General features: G+C 43.0%; 1 protein-coding gene across 1 annotated transcript in view; it reads right to left on the minus strand.

The window, feature by feature from the left end:
* LOC137257629 (uncharacterized) overlaps positions 1-18,231 on the minus strand; it is a 53,425-nt gene that overhangs the window by 25,986 nt on the left and 9,208 nt on the right. Inside the window, exons 10-42 of the mRNA XM_067794959.1 lie at positions 17,877-17,897; positions 17,512-17,629; positions 17,082-17,224; positions 15,905-16,019; positions 15,568-15,707; positions 14,713-14,844; positions 14,302-14,331; positions 14,099-14,213; positions 13,528-13,778; positions 12,714-12,828; positions 11,741-12,012; positions 11,229-11,343; positions 10,717-10,913; positions 10,471-10,585; positions 10,190-10,380; positions 9,905-10,019; positions 9,325-9,512; positions 8,497-8,611; positions 7,576-7,793; positions 6,947-7,061; positions 6,528-6,739; positions 6,294-6,408; positions 5,757-6,016; positions 5,516-5,627; positions 5,203-5,363; positions 4,954-5,068; positions 4,476-4,756; positions 3,020-3,134; positions 2,594-2,793; positions 1,141-1,255; positions 609-841; positions 399-513; positions 98-276 (exon numbers count right to left, since the gene is read on the minus strand). Coding sequence (XP_067651060.1) covers positions 98-276; positions 399-513; positions 609-841; positions 1,141-1,255; positions 2,594-2,793; positions 3,020-3,134; positions 4,476-4,756; positions 4,954-5,068; positions 5,203-5,363; positions 5,516-5,627; positions 5,757-6,016; positions 6,294-6,408; positions 6,528-6,739; positions 6,947-7,061; positions 7,576-7,793; positions 8,497-8,611; positions 9,325-9,512; positions 9,905-10,019; positions 10,190-10,380; positions 10,471-10,585; positions 10,717-10,913; positions 11,229-11,343; positions 11,741-12,012; positions 12,714-12,828; positions 13,528-13,778; positions 14,099-14,213; positions 14,302-14,331; positions 14,713-14,844; positions 15,568-15,707; positions 15,905-16,019; positions 17,082-17,224; positions 17,512-17,629; positions 17,877-17,897 — 5,034 coding nt within the window. The remainder of the gene's footprint in view (positions 1-97; positions 277-398; positions 514-608; positions 842-1,140; positions 1,256-2,593; positions 2,794-3,019; positions 3,135-4,475; positions 4,757-4,953; positions 5,069-5,202; positions 5,364-5,515; positions 5,628-5,756; positions 6,017-6,293; positions 6,409-6,527; positions 6,740-6,946; positions 7,062-7,575; positions 7,794-8,496; positions 8,612-9,324; positions 9,513-9,904; positions 10,020-10,189; positions 10,381-10,470; positions 10,586-10,716; positions 10,914-11,228; positions 11,344-11,740; positions 12,013-12,713; positions 12,829-13,527; positions 13,779-14,098; positions 14,214-14,301; positions 14,332-14,712; positions 14,845-15,567; positions 15,708-15,904; positions 16,020-17,081; positions 17,225-17,511; positions 17,630-17,876; positions 17,898-18,231) is intronic.

The following is an 18,231-nucleotide window of genomic DNA, read 5'->3' on the forward strand; positions in this document are numbered from 1 at the left end:
ACAATTTACAATTTACAACCCCAACTCCGAGCTGGACACTGCTAGCTAGCTAGCAATGATTGGTTGTGTGACCCATCACTGTCACAGGTCAACTCACTTGCCACGGGTGCTGGCGTCTGGTTGGGTCCGGGCGTCTGGTTGGGCCCGGGCGTTGGTGTCTGATATGGGTTGACGGTAGGTTTGGCGAAGTCACAGACCATCTTATAGCAGCAGAAATCATTGGCCGTATCTCTCCGTAGTGAACATTGTGGCGGGATGAATGGATACTTGGCGCATCTGGAAAATACATTCTATCTGAAATACACAGCTGACAATGTGCAATACTTAACAACTGAGCGTTATATGATGATTACTTAATAATGAACATTTTATATAAAATCGAATACAATGTGACTGACCTCTCGGTACACTTATATTTGCCGGCCACTTCGTCTTCACACACACAGTTGTACTGGCAGCCATCCTGCCATTGTTCTCCCTCCCGGTACGTCCTGCCCTTGTAGATACATGCAGCTGGAACCAAAACGGGAATTTCTACTTCTGTATGTCTAAGTTTCGAACTATACGGCAGAGGGACAAACCATCAACAGGTGGATCAAGGAACTTACGTGTCGGTGCTGGTGTTTTGCCGTCAGGTCCAGGTGTCGGGGTTGGAGCGACTCCAGTCACAAAGCCAGGCACATTGGTTACGACTGAAGGCGTAGGTGACATGCCTGGTCCTGGGGTAGGGTAGCCGTTAGGGCCTGGGGTAGGGGAACACTCAGGAACCTCACAGCACTGGGGGTCTTTTGGGTCGGCAACCATGCGGCACTGTTGTGGCAGGCTGTCGTATTTGGCACATCTACACACAAAGAGAAGTTGTTAACGTGAGACATATGTTTGCAGTTTTTCTATAACAGAACACCGAAGATATAGGAAAGCATACTGAATGAGGATGTCCCCGTACGTTTATTCTTTTTATGATTTTTTTGTTTACCACAAATCCTAATGCGTGAACACAAATTTTAATATTGGAATTGATTGACATAAATGTGTAGGGCATTGACATTAGAAGAATAGGTAACAGGTAACTGTAACATTACTGATTATTCGGCATCATTCTTAACAGCATCACGCGATTCCTTAACATAAATGTTATACCTATCACTGCATCTGTAGAAACCAGTCTTCCCATCTTCACATATACACGACTTGGTGCATCCATCGTACCACTGCTGACCTTGCACATAGGTGGTTCCTCGGTACACACACACGCCTACACACAAACACACATTCATGTCACTTTCAGAACAATGCACAAACACAATAGCTACATTTTTCCTAATGGCGGGATGTTGGCATACTGTACGATGTTGTGTGTACTGGCATAGACGTTTGACATAAAATGGCCCGGTGTCTGGTAAATTGGTATAATTAATGGTTCCTGAGTTGATGTCCGATATATTGTATGATGCTTGGTATATCTGTACATAACGTTTGAACAGTGAGTGAGTTTAGTTTAACGCCGCACCCAGCAATATTCCAGATATACGGCGGCAGTCTGTCAATAATCGACTAGGTTGTCCAGTGATCAAATGCATGGGCACATATCTATGTAGGTCGGGTATGACGACATGCACGAACCAAGGCTGAACACCCGATCCCGTTAGTCGGCTCTAATGGGAACAATCATGGCTTACTAAAGATCAGTTCTTCAAGAGAACACGATAGAGTAAATTTGTTGTAATGTTTGGTGTATCGGTGTCCCATTCGGGTAGAACTGTTATAATGTGTGGTATGTCATATCACATTTGGGTAGATTTGTGATAATGTTTGGTACATCGGTATATATCAGCGTACTGTTGTATGACGTTTAGTATGCTCGTGTGCTGTTTGGCATGCTAATTCTGTTAGAACATGAATATGACGGTTGATCTATTGTTATGATATTTCGTATGGTATATGTTATATTTTGTGCTGTTAATTACATTGTCATGATGGTTTGACAGAATGCTTTGTACATTTCCAAGATGCTTGATACGTCGGTATGGTGTTTGCTTTACGTCTGTGTTCTTTGGTATATTATTAAAGTAAATTGTTTGGATAGTATTTCGTATATAGGTAAACTGTTTGGTATACTGGTTCGGTGTCTGGTGTAATGTGTTTTAGTTGGTATGTTATTCGCTTTGTTTGATAAGGTTTTCAGTATGTTAGTGAAATGTTTGCTGCATTGGTATGGTGTCTGGCATCTCGGTATGATATTTGTGTAGGGTATGTATTTAGGCATGGTATTTGGTATATCGCTAGGGTTGTTTGTTATCTTTTATGATACTTGGAACACTGGCCGTCTATTCGGCACATTGGAATGGTGTTTGGTACATAGGGATGTCGCTTTAATACGACAGCGTTTGGTAAGTGTTTGCTATAGTGGTATGATTTATATTGGTATCATATTTGGTATACTGGTATGGCTTTGGTTACGTAGATTGGTGTGGTAGTTGGTATGTCCATATTATGTTCCAATATACTTGGTCTGATATTTGTAACGTCGGTATGGTGTTTGGTATGTTCTGGTAAATATGATATCTAGAGCTTTGGTGTTAGGAACTTTCACCTGTAGGCGTTGGTGTAACACCAGTGGCGGGGGTTGGGTTGATCCCTGGTGACACGTTCACCTGCGGGGTGGGGGAGGGGGTGTTTTGAGGGCTAGGGGTCAGACCAGTCAGCGGGCTGCACATCGGCTTCTTGCAGCAGTGGTCCACGGGATCCACGGCCATTACACAGAAGGGTGGAGTGTTTAGGAAAATTGAACACCTGTACAACAAAATACTGCATGTGACTCCAATAGACAACGTAGTACCAACATGCATCAACAGAGATACCGATATACTATATACTACATGCTGATATATGATATAGTAAAGGATCTGCCACGTTGAAATAAAATATTGTTTGAAGAACATTATAATGACAGTGAACGTATGCACCTATGAGCGACATTATCCTGCAGTTGTTGCTATAAACTATAGACTTGTATCACCTCTCAGTACACGTGTATTTGCCGCTGTTCTGGTCAGTGCATTCACACTGATAATCACATCCATCAGTCCATTTCTGGCCCTGTCGGTACGCCACACCTTGGTACAGACACACAGCTGCAAAGAGACACATTTGTCATACACATATAAAGACACGCTGTCAGTCACAAGACTGATTACCGGTCACATGCTAACATATGCGAAACTTGTCAACTTGTCATCCGAAAAACATGTGAACATATGATACAAGTTAAAAACAGAGATTTGCATTGGACTTCCAACATTGTCAATAATGAGTTGAACAGTGAAAAGCTATCCAGATGATTATCATGAAACGTTTAGAAAGCTCTTTACTGAGGCTTTATATTGTAGCCTTGATCAAACAACGTTTGACTCCTATGGCACTCTCTCGATTGCACTTCAGTGTATTGCTTCTGAGACCCCAATGGCTGGAGGTGGAAGCATACATCTCGACATACAGTCATGTCCTCGGTCATTAGCACAGCGATACTTATGACAAGTGTACAGAGAGAATAATGAATACTGTACAGCGACACAGATATCAAGTGTACAGAGACACTGGTGACAAGTGTGCAGAGAGAATAATGACTACTGTACAGAGACACCGATGTCAAGTGTATAGAGACACTGATGAATACTGTACAGAGACACCGATGTCAGGTTACAGAGACACTGATGAATACTGTACAGAGACACCGATGTCAAGTGTATAGAGACACTGACGAATACTGTACAGAGACACTGATGGCAAGTGTATAGAGACACTGATGACTACTGTACAGACACTGATGGCAAGTTTATAGAGGCACTGATGACGACTGTATAGAGACACTGATGTCAAGTGTACAGGGCCATTGATGACTACTGTAAAGAGGCACTGATGACTACTGTACAGAGACACTGGTGGCAAGTGTATAGACACACTGATGAATACAGTATAGAGACACTGATGACTATTGTACAGACACTGATGGCAAGTGTATAGAGACACTGATGTAGACTGTACAGAGACACTGATGTCAAGTGTACAGGAACACTGATGACTACTGTACAGTGACACTGATGAGTACTGTACAGAGACACTGATGGCAAGTGTACAGATAGAATAACGACTACTGTATAGAGACACTGATGGCAAGTGTATAGAGACACTGATGAAGACTGTACAGAGACACTGATGTCAAGTGTACAGGGACACTGATGACTACTGTACAGTGACACTGATGAGTACTGTACAGAGACACTGATGGCAAGTGTACAGATAGACTAACGACTACTGTATAGATACACTGATGGCAAGTGTATAGAGACACTGATGAATACTGTACAGAGAGACTGATGACAACTGTACAGAGAGGCCGATGACTACTGCACAGAGACACAGAGACACCCAAGACAAGACAAAAGAGACACCCAAGGGATAACTGGTATACATACATGTGTTTTGGGGATGATTTTTGTCGGGCTTGTTCACAGTCTGTCCGGTGATCTTGCCAGGCGGTGCTGTTGGGAACAGGTATGGCTGTGGGGTAGCAGCGATGTTAGGATTGATTCCTGGGCCATAGGTTGGTGGTATGGATGGAGATATACCCGGGCCATAGGTTGTTTGGGCGGGTGTAGGGTTTGGAATGGGACTGCAGTTGGGGACGCGGCAGCAGGAATCACTTGGGTCAGTTGTCAGACTGCAGCCGTCAGGAACTGTGTCGTATCTGGCACATCTAAACATACCAACAGCACCAGTGCATTCGTTCTATTTATTCTTGGGGTGCCAGTTATCACGGGGAAGACAAAAAGCGCATTTAAAACAGAATTTAAAATAAAATGCACGTTAGCGCGTGCATGAGTTATTGCTGCTGTTGAACAAGTTCAATGCTAGTTCACAGTTGTGTGGTTTCTGTAAAACATAGCTGCTGACCTCTGATCGCATCTGTAGACCCCCTGGACGGAGTCTTCACAGGTACATTTCAGTTGACAGCCATCGGTCCACGTCTGACCCTTGTCGTAGGCCACTCCGTTGTACACGCACATCTCTGAAACACATCAGGACGCAAACCGTTCATAGTCAAGGAACACATTCAACACAGAAATACACTCTGTACTACATCTCAAGAAGTTGTTTTCGTATGACAAGGTTAGAATATAGGAGGACGTCAACACTTCATACTTTTAGGTGTGGGTGATGCAGTTGGAGACACGCCTGGTAGACCGGTACCCGAGATTGAACCGTGGCCTGGTGTGAAGTCACAGTAGGGTTTTTCACAACATGGGTTGTAGATATCCTGTACCATTCTACACTGACTAGGGATGGAACCATAGCGAGGACACCTGTAACGCATCATACAGCCTGTATTACATGACGCCATTGATATACATTATTAATTCCAACCAATGAATGTTTATTGCTTTTTAAAACAAATTCTTCAAAATTCTATCTGCATTTTGCAGTGACAAGTATTATGTATTGTGTGTGTACTGACCGCTCCGTGCACTTGTATTTGCCGGTAACATCAAGACACTGGCAGTTATAGTCACAGCCATCTTGCCACTGCTGCCCTTTCTGGTAGGTCTTTCCTTTGTACACACACACGCCTGCACAACACAAGCAGGTAACATCACATATACCATAAGGACTTCTGAATATTTCTCGGCGTACAAACTGACTTGTTATGACAATAATACCTGTCTGTATTTCTACTGTAATTTATGACTGAGACGTACCCTGGGGTACTGGGGCTTGTGTCGGCTGTGGGTAGACACCGGGGGAAGGCGATACTCCGGGTTTGGGAGTGACGTTAGGCCCAGGTGTAGGGATCACAGCACCACCATTAATGGTCCCAGGTGCTACAGAAGGCAGGACAAAGCCCGTGGTCTGGCCGGAATTGGGGTGGAAGTCACACTTGGGTACCGTGCAGCAGAACGGGTCCTTAGGATCAGCCACGAGACTGCACTCGGATGGAAGGTTATCCCATGCTGGACACCTTGTTGGACCAAGACAACAAGTTTGTTGAGGCTATGTGCATAACATTTTCTCTCTCTTTAAACATCCAGCTTACTATTCACAGAAACACGAGTCCTGAAATATAAGTAATTCCACAAGGGCATATGAGGTACTAACATAACAGCTGACGTGCTGGGGATATTAGTAACTTTTCTACATAAGCTGTACAGACTTTCTATAATCATGGATACTTATCCACACTGATTTCAGGGAACACAAATGAACATAAACTATTCTTTATCCAGACACACACTGACCTGTTATCACATCGGTACACGCCCTGGTCGGCGTTCTCACAAACACACTTGTAGGTACAGCCATCAAACCAGGTCTGACCCTGGGTATAGGGCTGCCCCCGGTACACACATACGACTGACAAAGAAGAACAGATTCAAAATGATTAACCAGATGTTTGTTTGTTGTTAAACTGTAAAGATTTATACGAATAATAATATAATCAGATGTAGATGACAGTGTGTTAATATACTCACACTTGGGTAGTTTAGGTGTTGGTGTAACATTGGGATTAGGGGTAGGCCCACTTCCTTGAGAGGGTGAGACATTAGGTTTTGGTGTTATCTGTCCAATGCCTGACATCCCACCGTTTGTGCCCGAGAAAATACAGTTTGGAATCATGCAGCAGGGGTTGCTTGCATCCTTCACCAATCTACACTGCGGGGGCAGGTTGTTATATTGTGCACACCTAGAAACGATTGCCAGTAACAAATAATTGTTGCAATTACAATTACGAATGAAAACATGTTTAACAAATGAATCTGTCCTGGTATTTTTATATCAATAAAGTGTTAATAACGTGATATCAGAGTATGTTCAAAATTGTTAAAAAGAATGAATGTAGACTGACAGGGTGGTGACAACGCTGACATTAGATCCAAGACTTAGAACATACTTTTCCTTGCAAACATATTTCCCATTGAGTGCATCCTGGCAAGTACAGTGGTAGTCACATCCATCCTCCCATTCCTGACCCTGCTGGTAGACCTGGCTCTTGTAGATGCAGTGGTCTGATAGAACAGCAACATATCAGATACAAGTGGGTCTTGTAGAACAGCAACATATCATTTAGTAGCTCTCCCTAAAGAACAGCAGCCTGATATGGCAGCAACATATCACAAAGTACATGGTACATCAGCAACTAGCGGGTCTTGTAGAACAGGAACATATCAGCAACTAGCGGGTCTTGTAGAACAGGAACATATCAGCAACTAGCGGGTCTTGTAGAACAGGAACATATCAGTAACTAGCGGGTCTTAAAGAACAGCAACATATCAGTAACTAGCGGGTCTTAAAGAACAGCAACATATCAGTAACTAGCGGGTCTTGTAGAACAGGAACATATCAGTAACTAGCGGGTCTTAAAGAACAGCAACATATCAGTTACTAGTGGGTTTTGTAGAACAGGAACCAGTAAATACCGGTTGTTGTACAACAACATATCACAAAGTACAAGGTACATGCTAAAGTAAATTAGTGACAGTCAGCTAGTGCACTTACATTACGTGAGTATGAAATACCTACTAATTGGCGCTGGGGTCTTTCCACCAGGCCCTGGGGTCGGGGTGGGAACCTGTCCAGTGATTTTACCGGGCACAGCCGTAGGGATCATGTAGGGTGTCATGGTTCCAGTTATCTGACCTTGACTAGGTACAAACTGACAGGACGGCACTCTACAGCACTGGTCCTTGGGGTCAGCTATAAAGGAACATTGTGCTGGCAGACTGCCGTACTGGGGACATCTGTAACACAGCCGATTCACAATACAATACATCGAAAATAGATGCTTTTATTTGTATTTTCCTAAAATATAATTCCAGAGATTGACAAAATGAATGTGCATCCGTTTTCTACAGTTAACACCTGGTTACATCAGTTCTGATTTTGTTTATTGAATGTTAATGATGGTGGAAAATGAGTTACAAAAATGACAATTTCAACCACAGCAAAGATGCATGTTTAGGCACAACCTTCTTGTTTTTTGTGTGAAAAAAGTTTCTTCATATTCTACTTTGAAACACCTTCACCATTGGTAATCTCATAACATTCAGCCTAGCCATTCTGATCAATACTCTCTCCCAAAGTCCTTCATCAAATATGTCAACTTTTTGTCAACTGTGGTTCTAGAGATATTGTTCAAACTATTGATGACATAATCTCCTCTTGAATAAAACAATTGCCGGTGATATGACTTTAAACGTGTGTCATTTCCCAACCGATCCGATTGAAGTCAACACCAAAATATATGAGCCGTGCATTCGAAATAGGAGTACATTCACAACTTGAATTGTCTCTCAACCTATGTTTATAACTCTTTGAACATTTTGCACAACACATAGTTATCTCTCACTAATGTTCAAGTATCAGATGACATCGTCATATGAATAAGTGGCCTGGTTGATAAAGCGGACTGGTGAATCAGATACCCATAGATGAGTGTCTGACCTGTCATTGCAGACGTAAAGACCCTTCACAGAATCTTCACAGCGACATCGCCTGTCACAGCCATCATTCCATGTGTCGCCTTGGAAGAACTTGGCACCATTGTATACACAGTAAGCTGCAAAGCAGAGTGACCCCAAAATTCAGAACCCATATTATCTCTCAACGTGCTTACATTGACAATATTCATGTATTTCCGTATAGGTGGTAAATGGTTTCCTGTGTAATTGGGGTTTGAGAAGTTGTTCCATGAGTGAGTACCTGGTATGGGGGTTCCTGTGTAATTGGGGTTTGAGAAGTTGTACCATGTGTGAGTACCTGGTATGGGGGTTTCTGTGTAATTGGGGTTTGAGAAGTTGTACCATGTGTGAGTACCTGGTATGGGGGTTTCTGTGTAATTGGAGTTTGAGAAGTTGTACCATGTGTGAGTACCTGGTATGGGGGTTTCTGTGTAATTGGGGTTTGAGAAGTTGTACCATGTGTGAGTACCTGGTATGGGGGTTTCTGTGTAATTGGGGTTTGAGAAGTTGTACCATGTATGGGTACCTGGTATGGGGGTTCCTGTGTAATTGGGGTTTGAGAAGTTGTACCATGTGTGAGTACCTGGTATGGGGGTTCCTGTGTAATTGGGGTTTGAGAAGTTGTACCATGTGTGAGTACCTGGTATGGGGGTTCCTGTGTAATTGGGGTTTGAGAAGTTGTACCATGTGTGAGTACCTGGTATGGGGGTTCCTGTGTAATTGGGGTTTGAGAAGTTGTACCATGTGTGAGTACCTGGTATGGGGGTTCCTGTGTAACTGGGGTTTGAGAAGTTGTACCATGTGTGAGTACCTGGTATGGGGGTTCCTGTGTAGCCTGGGGAAGGGGTGAAGAACCCTGGGGCAGGGGTCTTGAGGTCACCATGTCCTGACAGAGACCCAGAAGTACCCGTAAAGTCACAAGAAGGCTTTGTGCAGCATGGGTCGGTAAAATCTGGGATCAGCTTGCACTGTGGGGGCAAATCAGGGTAGCGAGGACATCTGAAATATATAGGTAACTGTCACTACAGTTGAATATCTATGTTACTTGAATGGAACACTTAATGAGGACACTATGTAGAAGACACTTTCGTGGAATTGTCTCACAATCATTATATCAAAGAGAACCCCAGCACCTCAGCAACCCAATAGATATGACGCTTGAAAGTATGCCTTCCATGAAAGATTGGGTGTATGTTACTTAGCACCACTTTAAATGTTAGCAAGTCCCAATGCGTGCACAATTTAAAACCGTACATCTCGACAAGTTTAACTTGTTGGTGAAACAGCGCTTGAATAAATCTTGCCACTAACATGTATCATATCTGTTCAAATCTGTCTTTGACCAGTTATTCAGTATGGACTTTGAGAGTTGGAGTTTCAGTCTAATTTACCTCTCAGTGCACTTGTACAGACCACTGTCTTCGTCTTGGCACTCGCACTTCAGCTGGCAACCATCAAGCCACTTGTCACCTTGGTGATACCGTTTACTGTGGTATTCACAGTAGCCTAGCGGGAAACACAATTACACATGTAGGGAAGACAGCACCTTATTATCGACATTTACGACTTACTGGAACATTTGGAAAATTATGGATGAAATAACAGGCAGAATATTAGGAATGTTTTTTTGTTGTTTTTTTTTTTGTTTGTTTTTGTTTTATGAATTGTACTCTGACCGACGCCAGATGGATTTCCGCCAGGCTTCTGGTTGATGAAATGTCCCGGGCTGAGTGTAGGTATGTTGCCTTGGCCAGACGTTCCACCTGAGGTTGGGGTGAAGATACATTTAGGGATCTTGCAGCACATGGGGTCCTGTGGGTCGGTCACCATTGTGCAATCTGGGGGTACGTTGTCATACTGCGGGCATCTGCAGAACATCGTTGTCAAGATCAGAGTCAGGAAATGGTATGGCACCGCACTTCATTACCGATGAAAAGAACTATTATAACAAGCTCACCTGTTGACACATCTGTAGTAACCAGCTCGGGCGTTGTCGCAGGTACATTTAAAGCTGCAAGCATCATACCACATCTGTCCTTGGTTGTACTTTTGGCCGTTGTAGTCACAAAACGCTAGAAAAATGAACATAACAGCAGATGAAAAGAATGATATGGGACTCCATTCTACTAAACATTTTGAAAGTTTACAGTGTTTGCCATGCAAAACAGGGACACACACGTAGGGTTGTTTGGGTGGTGCATACCTGGGGCAGGAGTGGTGATCACTGGGAATGTCGGTGGGTACTGTGTCCTCGGCTGGGTGACTGGAGGAGGAGACCGTGAACCAATCAGTTCCCCGTATTTGCCGGTAAAATCACAGTGAGGTACTTTACAGCAGGGGTTTGTCGTGTCTTGGATCAGAGTGCAATAAGGTTTGGGCAGATTCTCATACTTCAGACACCTGAAGAAAGAGTAAAGGTCACTCGCTTTACATAAATTACGACGTTTCTTTATACACAACCAGTTGTGGAAACAAAGATATGGCCCTTCAATACAGCAATATATAGATCTCAAACATTTGAAATATAAACTAACTCTTGTCTTCATATATATATTTGTTTCCTAGCCAGAAGAGAAACTACTGACTTGGTGAAAATGTTAGATGTCGTGGCAAAGGCTAAACAAAGGGTAAACAACTGAGCCCTGCAGAACAAACACATCCTTCCAGCTGATGTGCATAGGTCTGGGGGAGTTACAGTTTGTGTTTGTATCTTACTTGTCGTTACATTTCCATTTCCCGATAGAAGCGTCCTGACAGACACAGTTGTATTTACATCCGTCCTCCCATGACTCGCTCTGGGTGTACCGCTGTCCATTGTACATGCAGTACCCTGCAAATACACATATGGTTCTGAGTACTGATCCACAAAATCTACCCGGTGCTACGTCAGTGGTTAGCCTGTGTTAGACTATAGGCATGTAAAGCTGTACACTACAGAGATATATAAGTATGTGTGAAGCTGTCTACTGCAGAGACATAAATACCGTGAAACCTGTAGAAACCGGCACCCCTAGGGACCTATATGAACTTCTGGTTTAGACAGGGTGCAGGATTTGACAGTGATGATCATTTTCCAACATGGCCATACATGTACGAATCTGTACACTACAGAGGTATATACACACGTGCCGTGACGTACAGTAGGACACACATTGAATGAAGTAAACTGTAAAGAATTTAACTTCAAAAGGCGACCTGGTTTGACGTCAGTATTTCGGTCAGTGTACCTATTCCAGATCCAGAGGGCAACACTGACGGGGCTGTGGGTGGTGCGACTGTGCCACCGTTGAAGTTGATGGTGTGCTTCACGGTGAAGGTGCCGGTCATAAGGTCGCCAATACTTGGTGGCTGCACGGCTCCGATGTTCTGAACGTTCGGTCCGTACACTGGGATGGGCAGCTGACCGGCCAGTGGGTTGCAGTTTGGAATCTTACAACATGGGTCATTCGGATCAGCTTTCATAATGCAGTTTTGAGGTATGCCTTGATAGGTGGGGCATCTGCAAAAACAGTGATGTTGTTGAGGTGGCTATGCAGCACATAACGTCAGTGTAAGAGTACTATTGTCAAGGCGTTCATATAGCGTGTCGACAGAGGAATGAGCTCTTGTTTAATACAAGCAATAGGTTGACGAAGACTGAGGCATGGCTGAGTTCAAACGTCTTTAGTTGGCATGACTCTATACATGATTGAGGTGAGTGGAGTTCCAACTCAACCCAAGGGCGTTTCCAGCGAGCGGCATGATGCTGTGTGCTGTCGTCGCTACACTGACAGTCGAAATACCGTACCCTGCGGTAGTGATAACGATTAAGATGTTCATTAAATAATAACGGATATGTCTCAAATGGCTTCGGTTTTCGGTTTTTGAAACTATTTGAACGATGGATGTCCTGAATTAGACACCACAGCTCTACTGACACAACTGAAGGTCTCACTGCACTAGTTTACAGGAAGCTAGCCTCCTCTAGCACACTCACCTGGCTCTGCACATATAAAGCCCCTTTGTAGCATCAGTACAGACACAGCTCTACTGACACAACTGAAGGTCTCACTAGTTTACAGGAAGCTAGCCTCCTCTAGCACACTCACCTGGCTCTGCACATATAAAGCCCCTTTGTAGCATCAGTACAGACACAGCTCTACTGACACAACTGAAGGTCTCACTAGTTTACAGGAAGCTAGCCTCCTCTAGCACACTCACCTGGCTCTGCACATATAAAGCCCCTTTGTAGCATCAGTACAGACACAGGTCTGCTGGCAGCCATCCGTCCACTGTTGTCCCTGCACGTACAGATTGCCGCTGTACAGACAACCATCTGAAGTAAAATCAGTCGAAATTCACATGATGAGTGTAGATGTATATGCCAGTGAGTACTGCGAACTCATACGAGGCGACAGGAAAATAACACGTTGCAACTGACTTGGTTGTATAGGGGAAAACACGCCTCCTCAGTTTTGGGAGGCAATGTAAAACCGGAGGGGGAGGGAAATCCCGATGGTTTTTACATTGTCTACCAAAACCGAGGAGAAGTGTTTTCTCTTACATATATACCTTCAGTGATGGGTACTTACCATGCACATGATCATTTAATGAAGCTACATAACAATAACTGAATAACTGAAGCGTGCGTAAAATCAATGTAATGATAATTTAACCTCGTCACCCCCTTGGCCGTGTGGTAGAGCATCTGACTACTGATCTGAGAATTCTGGTTTCCATCCCGCTTGGAAAAAACGTTTGTATTCAAAGTTTAATCTTGATCGATATTTTTCAATTGATTTCAAACACTCATGTATCATTTGAATGTTGATGTTCATATAAAGTTCGGAAAAGTAAAACCTGGGAGAAGGTCTTTCTCCAAAACAAAAACCTCAAATGCGGTTATTCTGGGAAAACAAGAGATGACCTAATATATAGTGAGAAGCACCCTTCAGGTTTATATTAAGAGTATCGCCGTCATATGGTTGGGACACTGATGCGATAAACAAGAAACAAAATTCATTCCCTCACTTACTGAGTGTGGGAGCTTGCATGCCGGTACCGCCCGTTCCTGGACCGGGTGTGGCACCACTGGGGAATGTTGGGGGGACGTTAATCTGTGATCCACCTAAACCAGTCACTATTATCCCCCCTCCGTTTCCTATGGATTGGAGGTTAGTAGTGGAGGGGACAAAAGTGCCTCTGTCACACACAACGGTCTCGCAGCAGTCCCCAGCCTTCTTCTGGGTGTAACAACCATTAGGAATGTTGTTGTAGCTCGGACACCTGCAGGTAATGTACCATGGCAATAAGATCAGTCCTCTCAAACCATTTTAGTAGCAAAGTCAATTAGAATGGTACTGGTATAAATAAATTTAGTGATAGTTTGTTAAACTGTTTTTTCCGGACTGATATTCTGCAGCAAATCACTGAGTTGGTCTGATGTTTTGATTATGATCAGCGTTTCACTGAGTATTATATGTTTATTTGTTTTCAGTTTAGTTGCAATTCATCGGAATGCTTTTGATTCAAACGGACTGTAGTGCACTTTTCGCTCATGTACTACAACGCGACCACAGAGCCACCTTCATGAAACATTCACGTACTTATTACTGCATCTGTAGTAGCCAAATGTTGCTTGTTCACACACACACTCCAAATCACATGAGACTGCCCAGGCTTCGTCCTGGTGGTAAGTTTTCCCCTCGTAGATACACACATCTGGAAATTGACAGCATTCAGCGTAAATCCGCAGAGTGTTCTCGGAGCACAATAATTATTACTTTTAATTTTGAAAAGTGTTACCTACCATTTGGTCCTGGCTTAGTGAGTCCGTTTTCTGAAATATACAGTGAATGATCTTACATTATTGGAAAATATACAGTGAATGATCTTACATTATTGGAAAATATACAGTGAATGATCTTACATTATTGGAAAATATACAGTGAATGATCTTACATTATTGGAAAATATACAGTGAATGATCTTACATTATTGGAAAATATACAGTGAATGATCTTACATTATTGGAAAATATACAGTGAATGATCTTACATTATTGGAAAATATACAGTGAATGATCTTACATTATTGGAAAATATACACACAAGGTAGACATGATTGTGACCAATCCTCTATTTCAAGAGAAAGTTGAAATTTACGCAGGTTGGTATGTCACAGCGGGAGTCGACACTTTCCATAAAATAGTGAAACTAACCGCACAAATTGCACGTTTTCCTGCAGTTGTCAACAGCCCACTGTCTGTAAGGTTCCTTGCATGATGTCGTGTCGTACATGTTGCAGTTTGGTAGGACATCCTCACATGCTGATGGCTTTTTGGGGGTGGTTGCTGAATAAAACATAGCTGTTTCTGACTTTGTGATTTACGGAAAATGATTAGAAAATGCAGCTGAGATAGGTCGGCTGTTCCTGGAACAGTCATATTGGTAAGGCTGATCATCGGCTCAGGTACCCAGAGACTCCCACTATTGAAAGGGTGATGGTCTCTGTGGCCAGGCATAATTATTTCGGTCATGAATTTGGATGTCCTGCTCTGTCCACACTGGCACAGCAAAGACTTTACATCTGAGCTTCAGATTTTCTTGAAGCGAGTCTTATACTCCGCCTGGTATAAAATTTATAAAATAGATGCAGCAGCAGCAGCAGCAGCAACAGCAGCAGCAGCAGCAACAGCAGCAGCAACAGTAGTAGTAGTCCCTTATCCACCTATCACTAAATGCGGTTTAGACCCGTGAAGGTCCCGGGGTAGAATAGGCCTTCAGCAACCCATGCTTGCCATAAAAGGCGACTCTGCTTGAGGACTAACAGAGGCGACTAACGGGATCGGGTAGTCAGACTCGCTGACTTGGTTGACACACGTCATCGGTTCCCAATTGCGCAGATCGATGCTCATGTTGTTGGTCACCTGATTGTCTGGTCCAGACTCGATTATTTACAGACCGCCGCCATATGGCTGGAATATTGCTGAGTGCGGCGTAAAACTAAACTCACTCACTCACTCAAATGCAGTTTTAGATGGATGTACCGTGAAGATTATGAAAGTGTAACTTACAACTGCCGATACCAGAAGTAGCCCCGCTTCCTGTAAAACTGCCGACCTGCTGGTTGAAGTCACAAGATGGTTGGTCACAGCACATGCCTGGAGCCTTGGTCAGATGGCAGGAAGAAGGGAGATTGTTGTATGTTGGGCAGCTGCAATATCAGGTCAGGTGTTGGAATTGAGCACTAGTCGAGTTAGATAATTGACTTTCGAGTACTGATTACATTCTACCACATATCGTGCTTAGTTGGTGAGTAGTTGTTTATGGCAATCTCCGTGTTCCCCTCATTTGCCTTGTCACACTTCACATAGAACACGAGTGGCGTGGTACATGCATAGTAATACTTACTAAGACTGGCAGGTGTAAACTCCCTGCTCAGCGTTGATGCAGCTACATTTGAAATCACAGCCAACCTCCCAACGTTCGTCTTGATAATACTGTTTGCCATCGTACACGCACACACCTGTGAAGTGGTCATATATTAATACAGAAGACGGGCGTGAGATTCTAACACAGCCATCTATTAGTGCTCACACAATCATGATATATCCCATATGCAACATTTTATAATAAAATTAGCAGATCAGAAACTGACTTTGGTAAAAGTGATGTCTATAAAAAGTGATCAAATGGAGGGTTTTATAATGCATTTTTGGTGAGTTTGGATACACATGTATATGTGGGTTGTAGATCTAAATTTGGTCTATTCTTAAGTAAATTTATTAGTCCATTCGGACTAAACAAGATTTGTGATGAGTGCCTTTCTATTCTGAAATATTGTCTTACAAACACAATGCTTTTGTGTTCCGAGTGTAAAGCTACACCGTGATATTTGACAGGTCTTGGTGTTCCTATTGGCATGGGTTTAGGTTGAGTTGTATTTGCCTATAAATGGAATGCAGACGGACTGATTTTTCACAAGCGTCTTGAGATAACTTACCACTTACATGCAGACACTTGGGAGATGCTCCCTAGATTTCAACTAGCTCTCACAAGTGTCTGCATGTAAGTGGTATATAATCAAGAAGCAGTCCTCCCGGAAACAGTGTTATAAGACAATGCTAAAGGTATGTGTACGTCCTACATGCTGTTTATGGCAAGAACACGTTTTGTTAAGAAATGCCATGGTTCATTATTATTTGACGGTGGTGATGGGATGTTAACCGAAACTCTATCTTTACTACCGTCATGTGGAAAGTCAACCATGTGAAATATGTTCAACTATTACTAGGAGCTAGGTCTGAAATTCTCCTGTTAAGATATTGTTGAAAGACTTTTCAAACTGATACCACCTCCGTTGTCAGGTAAGTAGGGCGTCGGCTGTATCCAAAATGTTGATGGCTTCACCTGATCTATTCACCCTTTTTTGCTTTGCAATGCTAACGCATAAAGCAACAGTTTTGCGACCCGTGTAAATTAATCATGCAGTGTATATGGCACATAACAGTTCTCACTGTAATGCCTTTCTGTAGCTGGTGGTTACAGCCTAATGTCTGAGATGTGGAAACTCTTTGGTGACACTCACTGATTCCAGTCGGTGTTTTGCCAACCCCTGATCCAGTGTTGCTCGTCACCTTCTGCTGAAAGTTGCACACGGGCTTGAGGCAGCATTCACCCGGGGTGAGCACGAGCGTGCACTGGCTGGGCAGGTCGTTATATATGGGACACCTGCACGAAGGTAGTATACACGTGTTTAAGTCCTCCAGGACTGGACAAGGAGGTAACGGGCAGATCATTCTACTATCAGGTATCCATGCCTTTTACTTCAAAATGTAACAATGAGACAGTAATGTTATTACGTGATGTTACCAAGGACCACCCACCAGAGATGCACCGGTGTTACACGATACTCTAACACACATTGAGAGGTCCTCTGCAAAAGCTGTGTGTATTGACCTTTTACCAAGGATATGCCTTCGTATGCTTTCACCCTCAGTAGTGAGTCTTATACATACTTGTTATAGCACCGGTATTTTCCAGTGTTGCCGTTCTCACACACACATTCATAGTCACAACCATCGTCCCATCTATCGCCCTGCTTGTATGTCTTGCCCTTGTAGAAACACTGACCATCTGACAACACATGGTTAGTTCATGTTCATGCACGTCACAACAATCGAAATGGTCTCAAACATCAACGTGAACATAACACTGAATAATATTATAATACCGTAGTAAATTGTGATTCATACATACATTTGAAGAAGGAAAAGAATACGTTAGAACGTTACATAAACGTTTCCAAACATAACAGTATGTATACGTGAACGTATTTGATTATGGTTACAAGGAAAACAAACCAATAATTGCAGCTACTCACAGAATCCGGACGAGACGCCGGCTGCAACACAAACATACGTTGTTCAGTCACCGCTGTTACTGTTGTCAATCCGACTGACGGAAAACCGCACAAAGTATATATTTCTATGTCCATGTCCGCTATATATGCTCTTTGTATATGTATGTAGATTGTCTCATACTCTGATAGATGTGTATGTAGATTGTCTCATACACTGATAGATGTGTATGTAGATTGTCTCATACACTGATAGATGTGTATGTAGATAGTCTCATACTCTGATATATGTGTATGTAGATTGTCTCATACTCTGATATATGTGTATGTAGATAGTCTCATACTCTGATATATGTGTATGTAGATTGTCTCATACACT

The sequence above is a fragment of the Haliotis asinina genome, chromosome 12 (genome assembly GCF_037392515.1).
Source record: "Haliotis asinina isolate JCU_RB_2024 chromosome 12, JCU_Hal_asi_v2, whole genome shotgun sequence".
NCBI classification, from domain to species: Eukaryota; Metazoa; Mollusca; class Gastropoda; order Lepetellida; family Haliotidae; genus Haliotis; species Haliotis asinina.